The sequence below is a fragment of the Mauremys mutica genome, chromosome 13 (genome assembly GCF_020497125.1).
Source record: "Mauremys mutica isolate MM-2020 ecotype Southern chromosome 13, ASM2049712v1, whole genome shotgun sequence".
NCBI lineage: Eukaryota > Metazoa > Chordata > Testudines > Geoemydidae > Mauremys > Mauremys mutica.
Window position 1 is genome coordinate 12,093,117 of NC_059084.1, and position 12,113 is coordinate 12,105,229.

The window sequence follows — 12,113 nt, forward strand, 5'->3', positions numbered from 1 at the left end:
AGATATAGGGAGACTAAGTGACCTATATAAGGCTACATTAGGCGTCAGCAGCAGAGATAGGACTAGAATGAGTGGTTTTGGAGCAATAATTGTGTTCATTCAATGCATGCTTAGAATGCCCAACATGCTAAAGCATTTACTGAAATTGATTGCCTCTGTCTTGGAGAGGTTAGAGGGAGTGAGGGGTAGATACATAAAAGCCTGCATTAAGATGAATCCCAATTATTACTGTCAACTGTAATAGTGTGTCCCTTAAAGGCTACCATACAGCCGTAAATTGAGAACCACAAAATAGTTAGTAGATATAATGTATGAGTTGAAGAGGAATGTAAAGCCAACTGTAAAATAGTATTGGACCCATTTCTGTAGATGTGGTTGGATTTACTATTTGATTTCCCAAGACTATCCACAGTCTATTCCACTGCAAAGGAGTGCCTCACTGGTGCTTCATCAGTAACTGCAATATTATTAAACATATGTACAATATAGCACTGTAAATTTAAATAGCACTTTATACACTGATGACTGGATATCTCACTTTGGTGTAAATCAGGAATAATTCAGTTGAAGTCAATAGATTTACATCACTGTAAAAACTGCTGTCAGGAGAGAATCAGGTCCATAGAAAAAGACCATCATTGCCAAGAAAATCTTAAAGTTAAATTACCTGAGTGACGTCTAGTGGACAGAGCACTGGATTAATACCTAGGAGACCCTGGTTCTAATCTCAGCTCTCCCACTGACATGCTCTGTGAGCTTTGGCAAGTCACTTCATCTCCTTGTGCCTGTTTCCCCAACCTTCGACTGTCTTGTCTATTTAGATGTAAGTTCTTCAGAATACGAATTGCCTCTTACTCTGTTTGAAGTGGAGCCCTTCTCTCAGTCAGAACTCTAGACATCACCGTACTACAAACAATAAACATTTGCCATTACTATTGCTCTATCAGACACAGTGTACATTGTAAGGGAATATTAGCTGTGGTCCTAGGTACTATGTACCAAGTTGGACATAAGTTCTGCAGACAGGCTTCTGCTTTTATTCTCTAGTGGTGAGTTCTTCAGCAGCCCCAAGTACAGTAAAAGAAGAAAAAAAGACTTTTAGTGCATTAATTGTGAAAATTAATAATAAAATAGGCACACAGCACACATTTTGAAATTAAATTCACTTTATGCTGCCCTCACATATTCAGTCTGCAATGTGCCACACATTACAAACCCCTCATTGCAATGTAAGAGCTGCTGCAAGGAAGCTAGAAGTTTTGACAGTGAAGTAGTGCGAAATGGGGCATTTGACATCCAGGACGGCTGGGGGGTGATTTGCATTATTGGCACTCCAGAGGCAGAGGTTTTAACACAGGGAAGGGGCCAGGTAGGGTGACCAGACAGCAAGTGTGAAAAATCAGGATGGGGGTGGGGGGGTAATAGGAACCTATATAAGAAAAAGACCCAAAAATCAGGACTGTCCCTATAAAATCGGGACATCTGGTCACCCTAGGCCAGGTCTCCTCTTTTCCTCCCTTTTGCTGGCTGAGATGGAGGTGACTTATAAGATTTGTTGTGGGGAGAAGCCTGAAATCTTTAAACTTCAGAGTTAAAACGCTGATGATGAATTTGATGCTTTACCCATCTCAAAGCTATTGTCACCGGGTGTCAATTTGCAGACTTAGGAAGGCACTCACATTGAAGATTTTTTGTCACAGCCTTTATGGGCTAGGATTGATTACAAATGAAAGCTTAAGACATTGTGGAACAGAATTCAGTAACTTCATTGAGTCCACAACAAATTCCACTGGCACAGAACATTGGGTACTAGCATGAGAAAGGTTGTAAGAACTGGAACATCTTTTGCTGGGATTTCCAGAAGTACTCAGTTCTGGTCTCACTCTGTTCCCATTGTTTCAACAGTCAGTGCTTCTGAAAAATCCCAACCTTCACTTTTAGATCCTTCACACTGCAGATTGTACATTGGTAGTGGCAAATGCCCGGAAAGAGTTATCAAGCAGAGCTCTGCCAAAAATCATTACAAGACAAAAGTCAGCATTACTCAATGCACTGTCTGATGACAACTGTTTCGGAGACAATGCAATCACTAGTTTCATATTGCACGTGTGCTAAAACTAGTAAGAAATTTAACAGCAGAATGCAGTGAGGGAGTCAAATATTCATGCCTTCCTCTGTTTGGGCTACTTGCAAGCTACTTGATAGAGAAACTAAACAAAAGCTGGTGGCTAATAGGCTGTTTTTCTGTTTCAGTGGAGCATGACAGAGAGTTCCATCATCAACGCTATCACCATCGGGAGTTCAGGTTTGATCTTTCCAGAATCCCAGAGGGGGAAGCAGTGACTGCTGCCGAGTTCAGGATATATAAGGATTACATCCGAGAACGGTTTGACAATGAAACATTCCAGATAAGTGTCTACCAGGTACTGCAGGAGCACCCAGGACGGTGAGTGACTGGAAAAGAGCATACTGAGAATATTGTATAACTGTCAGTGAAAATACAGGGCTAGGTTCTACAGCTCCTAGTTAATATAGGGTTGCCAACTTTCTAATCGTACAAAACCAAACACCTTGCCCCACCCTCTGCCCCACCCCTTCCCCGAGGCCTTGCCCCCCCCCACTCACTCCAGCCCCGCTCCTTCCATCGCTCACTCTCCCCCACCCTCACTCCCTGTCACTGGGCAGGGCCAGGGGGCTGGAGTGTGAAAGGGGGTAAGGGCTCCAGCTGGGGGTGTGGGCTCTGGGATGGGGCCAGAAATGAGGGGCTCAGGGTGCAGGAGAGGGCTCATGGCTGAGGTTGAAGGTTTGGGTGTGGGAGGGGGAATTAGGGTGCTGGAGGGGGTTCCAACCTGGGGTTCGGGGTACGGGTTTAGACTGGGCGGCGCTTACCTCAGGTGGCTCCTGGTTGGCGGCACAGCAGGCCTAAGGCACGATCCCTGCCTGCCCTGGTGCCGCACTGCTCCTGGAAGCAGCCTGCATGTCTGACCCTGTGACTAGAGGCAAGGCCAGGTGGCTCTGCATGGTGCTTGCTGCCTGTGCCCTGCCCCTGCAGCTCCCATTGGCAGTGGTTCACGGCTGATGGGAGCTGCGGAGCCAGCGTTGGGCAGCACGCAGAGCTTCCCTGATTCCCCCTGCACCTAGGAGCTGGACATGCCGGACACTTCCGGGGAGCTGTGCTGAGCCAGGGCAGGCAGGGAGCCTGCCTTAGCCCCGCAGCACCGCCGACCGGACTTTAAACGGCCTGGTCAGCAGTGCTGACTGGAGCTGCCAGGGTCCCTTTTCGACCGGGTATTCTGCTCGAAAACCAGATGCCCAGCAACCCTAAATTATTACCAGTGTAAATCCAGATTCAGTGAAGTAACTCCTGGATTAATGTAGTGAGGTAACCATGAGCAGAATTTGGTTCCTTTAGGAAGTATAGTTTGTTCCATTTTAGAGATTGGAAGTGCCAGAGCTTCAGGAAAAGTGTATTTATATAATTTTATACTTTGGTTTAGAGATAATTCATTATGCTTGAATGCCAACAAATCTTAATGGTCTACAGCCTGACACCACTCAGTACTCTGTTAATCCTTTCATTGCCATGTATGGTACCTACTCAGGGGTTATAAAGCTTCCTGTGGTGACGTGAATTGCAGTGTGAAAATTCGGTAGAATGTAAGTACAGCATACCCCTTCAGAAAGTTCTTACCAGGTCTGGACTGTCCACTAGCCATGGAGCAGTAAAGCAGAGATGGGAGAGAGGCACTGCATGTATGTGTCTGTACTAGGAGGGGAAGGCTGGAGGAGAGAAATGGGATCATAGACAAAGCAGTGTAAAATTTTAGAAAGAACTGCCCTCTTCCTCCTGCTGCTTATGGATTCTGGGGTGGCAAAAACCACATCTAAATACTTCCTCTCTAACCCTATAGGGTATCTTATTTACTGATCTTTATTACAAGAGTCATTTGAGAATCCTAATTAACACAGACAGATGACACCATGCTCTTCATATCAACTGATTGGTTTTGTGTGCACAAAACTAGAAAATGAGCTATTTAATCCATATCAAGCAATTATTAATTTACGCCATGCTCCCTGACAAATTCTTCAGGAAACTTGAACAAGAACACATGTTTAATTTTCTCATCTGTTTTTAGTCCCAATCAATCAGCAACCTCAAAACCATTTATCGGTAACACTTAGTCAGATGCATTTGCACATGTCTCTTTTACACATGAATCCCATCGACAGTAGCAAAATCCTTCCTGCAGTTATGCACATAAAGTGCTTCACAAATATTGGTCAGAAAGTTATTCTCCACAACTACTTAACATGTACTAATAACATTACACGTACCTGAAATAGAGCTATTACACAGCCAAACAACAGATCTCAAAACAAGATGAACAAAAAATAGTCCAATGAGAATTGCTTGCTTTGTATTTAACTATTTATTGCAGATAGTCAAAAATTCAGGGGAAAATAAAACAAAGAAATGTGCTAAGTAAACGTTCATTTCAAATTTATTCTACACACAAAAGTTCTTTCGAATTCTTGCTTGCAATGTACAAACCAAAACGTGTGCTGGCAGAAGTTAGAGGATATGCTTATTGCCCCAATTCTGGTTACCCTATTCAGTCACACAAGACTTGAAGAATGGCATCTCCAAAGGTTCTTTGCAACTAACTTTGCAGAGGGGTGTAACTAGATGTGACCATGTGAATTGGGGATGATTCACATGTACATGCATTTACCCATATGCAGCTAGTTGGACTGAGCAATGGTTCTTGCAAACCGTCCCTTGCACAAGTTATTACTCCTATAAGCAAAGAACATGAGAGAGTGGATGCACTGCCTATATATGAATCCATTAGGTAGGGAAGATGTGTTTGGGAAGAAAAGATGATCTTGTGATTAGCACATGCCACTACTGTAATACATAAGCTACAATACATAAGATGAGCAGGCACACTGGGGTACCCACTCTCTCCAGGGGTTTTGTGAGGATTAAGGGTGATGATCGATGGCTAAACTCAGTCCAGGTGAAAGTGGGTGCATCTCCATAGAAGTCAATAGAACTTGCCTATTTAGAACTGGATGGAAATTGGCTTTAGATGTTTTGAAAAGCACTGTTTTGTACATCTTTTTGGAAGTAGATTTGTAATTACAGAACATGTACACATCTGAGCTGGAAATTCTACATTCCATGTCCTATTTTCTCATGCTGCTCACAGGGCTGATGATCTGCAGCTTGGGCTCTCTCTTATCTCCTGTTTCAACAAGATCAGCTTTTTTTAACCACAGTCGATATGCATGGAGGACATGTGACTGACATGGGTAGCTGTGTGATCTGTTTTTCTAGCTGAACATCTGGCTCTTTAGCTAGCATTTACAGGGGCTCCATAAAAATCTTTGGGATACTTGAGACGTAGGCAGCAGTGGATCTTGAACTGTCTGTTTCTGCTGGAGAGCATTTCCTGTTGATTTTTCTTGAGTAGAAGTGGCCAAAAACCAAAAATATTTTCAAAAAAATTGGTGAAAATGTTTTCTCTGCTTTGCATTGAAATTATATTTCAGCTAAAGTTTTCCAACCAGCTCTGTTTATGACCCTCCAATCAGATTAAAGCTGTATAAACCGTCCAGGCTATCAAGTTATTGTGTCTCTGGGCAGGTGGAGAGAGAAAGCAAACTCTCTCCAATGTTGACCTATAAACACACTTACACCTTTGTTTCCTTGGTTGTTTGTTTCCATCTTTCTAACCAGGTTAGAGGACTATACCAGTCTAATGTAATTAGCATAAAAAACCCTAAGAAAATCTAGATATATAAGCAAAGGTTCTTTTACTGAGAGCACGACAAGTACAGTGTCCTTTTAAAGTTAAACGCAAAGATGAACTGGCCGTTTTCTCTTCTAATAGTGCTGGAGTCTCCATAATGCCAACTTGACCATTACATAAGGATGTGAGTGTGAATGAGAAGGGCCATCTAACAGCAGATTCTCCAGGATTGTTCCTCTTATGACTTGCCTCGTGTTTACTAGTGCACAGGAGCTCACATCCATACTATACAGAATCTACAGCCTACAGCAGTGGTTCTCAACCTGTGGCCCACAGGCCACTTGCAGCCCAATCAGCACAGAGCTGCAGCCCATGTGACATCCTCAGGGCCATAGAGGTACTATTGGATGCAGCCTACATAACACATTGTGGGCCACGTAAAGGTTGAGAACCAGTGGTCTACAGCATCCTATCACCTTTCTAATACAGTGGAATGACACCAGTTCAACTATCAAAGAAGCCTCCACAGCTGCAGAAACAGGATTTACCCCACAGACCTGGGTTGTGGCCCCATAAATATTTCTCCTTTGAAGAGTACTGTATGTATGCCAAAGGTTTGGTTTTCATCTATGCCCAAACATCCATTTTTATGGATGCAGTTTTTCACTCTGTATTTGTTCACCCACAATGCAGATAAATCATAAGAATGGCCTTACTGGGTCAGACCAATGGTTCATCTAGCCCAGAATCCAGTCTTCTGACAGTGGCCAATGTCAGATGCTTCAGAGGGAATGAACAGAACAGGGCAATTATTGAGTGATCCATCCCCCATCATTCTGTGCCAGCATCTGGCAGTCAGAGACTTAAGGACATCCAGAGCGTGGGTAAATACTAGTAGTTGAGCAATTAATTACCTGCTTTGTAAGCTCAGACAGGTTGATAGATATCTAATTAGTAATATTTGTACTTTTAGTTCATGGTGAGCGCAAAATGAAGGCACAGTTCTTTCTGGCCAGACATATCTGCACCCACAAACTAGAACCCATATCTGAAATTCTGGGCCTCCGTAATATTATTAACTTTGAATGTACCATTGGAAGCGCTGTCATTTACCCATACACTGTATAATGTGCATAAAGCAATCGTATCAGTGAAAATGAGATCACAGCTATATTCTTTGAATCAAGGCTGGATGCCTTTCTGGAAGTTATGCTTTAGCCAAACATAAGCTATGATTTAGTAAAACACAAGTTATTGGGCTCAAGACAGAGGTAACTGGGTGAAATTTAATGACCTGTGATATACAGGAGGTCAGATTGGATGATCTAATGGTCCCTTCTGGCCTTAAACTCTATGAATCTAATAATTCATTGCAAGTTGCAGTTTCAATGTTGGCACAATTCCCTCTACAAAAGTATATAAAATGTTCTTCAGTCTCAAAACATCAGGCACTACCCTGAAGCAATGTCTTGAATTTCATAAACACCGTGAAAGCAGTTGACCCTTTGACTGATATAACAATGTCTCACAGTTTCCTTGGGCATAATTTAGTGTCCAGTGATTTGTGTCCAACTCCCATTTGGTCTTCATGGTTCACTCACTTAAGAACTTGGGAAGGAGTTTTGCAAATGCAAGAAATTGGATCAAGTAACATGCCGTGCAGCATGACCTAAAGTCACTATTTCTGGTTGCACAAACAATGCTAGTGGAAACTAAAGTTTACAACCAGGGTATCCCTGATTGTACAAGCACAGTTCTAGCTCTTTGTCGGCATCAAAGGAAAACATACTAACTCCTTTCATCTCTGAGCGCTAGAGAGTATGCACCAGTAAAATGTGTAAGAGTGAATAAGAGGTGCCGAAGATAGTTTATTATAGAAACTAAAATGGGAAATGTTTTCATATAAAGCCACTCTCCCAAATAAATTGGGGTCAAGACTGAATCAGCAAATAAGGCTCAAGAGGAGGATCTCAGTCCATTTGTTAGACATTGGTGAGTCCTGGGAGAGTCCTCCTGCACTCCAGTTTGAAAAGGTCTTCTGATATTGTTTGTAGATCACATTCTAGTAGGATATAGATTTGGGAGTCTGCACTTTGCTGCATTTATATTGATACATGCAAACAGTTTTTTCTAAAGTAAATATCTGTTCCTCAAAAGCTCTCCTTCCCAGTACATTATACAGTGTAAGGGCCAACAGCCACATTTTCTAAGTACTTAGGTGCTGAAAGATGTGGATAAGGCACCTAGTGGGACTTTCAAAAGCACCTAAACTAGGTAGGCACCTAACCCCAATTGAAATCAATGGAAGTTAGGCACCTGACCTTCTTGGTTGCTTTTGCAAATCCCCATAGCTGCCCATTGCACCTAAATACCTTGAAAATCCTGATCCCAGTTTCATCACTGGGTTTCAGTGGGACCAGGATTTAGCACTATGAGAGAAACGGTGGCCATATTGAAGTCAGTAGCAGTTTTGCTATTGATATTAATGAAGCTAGGATTTCACCCTCTGTGAACAACCTTTGATAATTAAAATTTAGTTGCGACATGTTCACTTTGCAGCTGTTACCTGTTGTTCAGTCATTTCTAACAGCTTCATAGTTAGTGTTCTAGCCCCAAAGACGTGCATGAAAAATCAGGGGTTGCCTTATGCCTTCCATTGTTTGACATGCATCTGAAACATTTTAGCTTATGTTTTAAAATATGCCAACCTTGCTCCCACCCCAACTTGGCACCCTATTCGATGGAGCCTGTTTCCATCAGGGCATAAGGAATTTAAACATGTAACTCCATTGACCACTAAAGCCTTTGACTCTCACAAAGACTGAGTGGGCATGTTTGAAAATAACGAGTGTAATTACTCAACAGATCTGAAGTCAGGTGGGAGGATGGCACCACACTGAAACTGGAGGTTGGTTTTATTGTAGCGCACCAGTCCTCTAGCAGTGTTCACCAACTTCTGGACCAAATTTTCAAAAGGTATCCAGAAATGCACCTACAATATTTGGAGGTGCAATTGCTGTGATCATATAAAAAGCCATCATTTATGCACACAGACGGAGTAACTACCCATACCTTGCATGCTGGTAAGTGCACTAATGCACTTAGAGGCCCGTTGACAATGTTGATGAGTTTGATTCACTATTCATAAGCGCCCCGTGTGAGCAGCTGCAGCCTGTAAACCCATGACAAATCTTGGTGTCATTTAGCCAGGTAAGGCTCATCAGAGGCACTTGACTAGTTGCAGGAAACATTTTGCGTATCATAGAGGTTCCTACTCAGCCAAACGATGCACTAACGAAAAAGTGATCCATAAACTCCATTGGTGAACAGCAGCTTCTGCATTTAAAACATTAGCTTTTTATATAGTATTTTCCCTGCACTATTCCTACTGTGTGTCTGGAAAAATATGTTGTGCCTCTCCACAACAAGATAACTGCTGCCAAAGTTTAAGTTGCGTTTTTGGAACCCAGATTTTATGTGATATCTATATCACTTTCATAAACACTGAATGCAAAAGGAGCTATCACTTAGCAGTAGATTGGATAAAATTGGAACCTGCTGAAATCTTAACTGAAACTTTTTCTGAGGCACTAAGAAGTTTGGCAAGTTGGGTAAAACACAACTAACCACCCACACACCTTTTTCATTTTTTGTGCATTTCTGCACTTGCTGACTCAGGCTGAGTCTACCTGGCTGAAACACCAGGAAAGGCTAGAAAGTAGTACCAGAAAAAATGTCTCTTTGAAATATTGCTATGTGATTTGCAGCCCAGCTCTCTAGCCTCAGGAGATACATTTAAGCATACATATTTTGGTAGCATGTCTGGTGGGTGGAGCGCAAGTAAGGAGACTGAGGTTCCAGTCCTGACACTGTTGCTGACTCACCAGCTGAACTACAGTTAGTCATTTAACGTACCTGTACCTCATTTCCCCCTTTATACAATGGGCTTAACAACCTGTTTTACAGGGAAATTGGAAGGCTTGATCCATATTTGTGAAGTGATCTGAAGATGCTACAGAATTCCCGCTTATCTCTAAGGCCATGGCACATGCCACTATATCTGTGGTGGGACATTCTCTGGACTATCAGTTAAGGATTGAAAAATGTAATACTAGAGCTGTCACACAGTATTATCACTGGTGCTCTTCAGACTAGCCAGCTTTTGCTCAAAACCTATTGGTGCTGTGTGCACCAGTATTTGTTTGCCCGTGCTTGGAGTCTGTTACTGTCAGGAGATGTTCAGGTGAGTGGTCAGGACCCCTAGATCACCAAAGGGACCGAATTTCAGCCAGTTACACCAGACGCCTCACACTGTACTGAAAGCTAACACCACTCCATGTTTCCTTCCTGTTCCCTCTTCCACTTGTCCATTCATCCTCTTGTCCATTCTTTTGTTCAGTTTGGAAATGCTCATTAGTGTTCATTAACATGCATCTTGAAAGTAACAATGACGAAGAAAGAGAGGGATGGGGGGAGGTCGAAAGGAGGCAAAGGAAGAGGCAGTATTCAGTATAATTTAGGGCTATCCCTATATTTTATAGCATTTGACTCTATAATTGTAAGATTTGTATATACTATTCAGCCTTGCTATTGCAGTGCTGCCAACTCACCATTTCACTGAGAGTCTCTCAACAATTCATGTTCTGAGAGTCCCAGCTCATAGAACCAAGTGATTATGTGACAGTATAAGCTTTCATTTTATTCAAAAATAAGTTCCTAGCATTCATGCTTGCTGAGAAAAGCTGGAAAACATGGCCTGAGTGTACCCTAAAAGTTCAAAAGAAAGAAGACAAAACACCAAACGTACTATTTAAAAAAAAACAAAACATGATTTTTTAAAGCCAGTCTCATGATCTTTGAATTCTTGGCATTGGCAATACTCGTGACATGTATCCAAGAGGTAACATATTTTTAGATAGTTGCCTGTGACCCAAGAGACTAATTCCTTTGCTGCATTTGTTTAGGTGTTGAACGCAGGGGAGAGGACAACCAATATCAAGGGCAGCGTGAAAGCTTGGGGAAAAGGAGAATGCATTATCTGGTGGTTAGAAAATGGGAATGAGTCACGTTCTGAGATGTGTTCACTGCACCACTGCGATTTTTCTGTATGACCTGTTGGAAGCAGCATTGGCAATAGCTTTGAGCAGTCCAAACATAATAAGGATGGGAGTTGCCTTTGTGCCTTTGAAAATCCTCTCCTAAGTTACTTGCTAAAGTGGGGGAATCTTGGTTACAGTTTTAGGTGAAATACTTTGAAGAGACATGCCATTTGGTGCATTCCAAAGGCAAGCAGAATCCAACATTGTTCACATATATTGTATTTAATAGCAACATATTGGCAATTGAATTTCTCATTAATGATAATTTAAAATGAAATTTGCTTGTTTCCTTTGTTTTTCTTACACTTGTCTTCTCACTCCACTTTCTGCTTCTTTTCTATTGGATCATAAACCATGGTATATTTTTTCTGCCTATTGTTACCTTTTCCCCTCCATCAGCCATGTGAGTTCTATCCCGACATTGTGCTCTCTCCCTACTTCCTTATATTTTTGTCTCCCACTTTCCCTTCCGATCTCACTCCTGCCCATGTTCTTCTTTTCTCTTCTAATGTACCCCTCAATCTCTCACCTACCCCTCCATCTGCATCCTAGGTCACTCACAGTCCTCCCACATCCTCATCCATTTGTTCACCAATATCTACCCCTCCTCAGATGTACCTAGTCTTCTAGTCCCTCATATAGGGTTCCTCACTTTCTGCTCCTTACTCTTGCAGCACCATGTGGCAGGAGGAAGGCAATTGTGCTAGTCAGCACAAGCAGGCCCTAAAGTCCAGAAAATGACAGACCTACTAAGGGAATTTCCTGGACTACCAGGCAACCATCCAAGTGTTAGGGCAAGTCACCTGCAGCCAGATTTTCAAGAGTGCTTTCTCATTTTGGATGCCTCAGCTTTCTAGTGTCCAGCCTGAGATGCCTTAAAATGGTCCCGTTTTCTGCAAGTGCTGAGTTTTCACTCTCTCAGAACTAGGTGCTACCATGCTGAGGGGGCCTAAAGTCACTAGTCACTTGCCAGCTACAGGTCCTGTGTTTTAGAATTGCTATGTGCTTGCCGCTCCCATTGACTTCATTTGGAGTTGTGGGTGTTCAGCACCTCGGAAAAAAATCTAGTCCGTAACTCTGGCCCCAATTTTCAAAAAGATGGATTGGGGCACAGATCCTACTTCCCAATCTTTAGGGGGGGGGTTTTGTAAAGCCCTTTTAAACTCTCAGATAAGCATAGCTGTAGCAGTGCAGAGAACATGAGCAATTTCTTTCAGTCCTGACTGTAGAAGCTTAGTTCACAAAATTGCAAGTA

At 42.5% G+C, this 12,113-nt stretch overlaps 1 protein-coding gene and 1 long non-coding RNA gene across 5 annotated transcripts in view; one reads left to right on the top strand and one right to left on the bottom strand.

Annotated features, from left to right (window-relative positions):
- BMP7 (bone morphogenetic protein 7) overlaps positions 1-12,113 on the top strand; it is an 81,079-nt gene that overhangs the window by 53,234 nt on the left and 15,732 nt on the right. For all 4 annotated transcript variants that reach the window (XM_044985213.1, XM_044985214.1, XM_044985212.1 and 1 more), the window contains one exon: positions 2,254-2,446. In XM_044985213.1, coding sequence (XP_044841148.1) covers positions 2,254-2,446 — 193 coding nt within the window. The remainder of the gene's footprint in view (positions 1-2,253; positions 2,447-12,113) is intronic.
- LOC123348010 overlaps positions 1-12,113 on the bottom strand; it is a 47,611-nt gene that overhangs the window by 9,349 nt on the left and 26,149 nt on the right. The window lies entirely within an intron of this gene.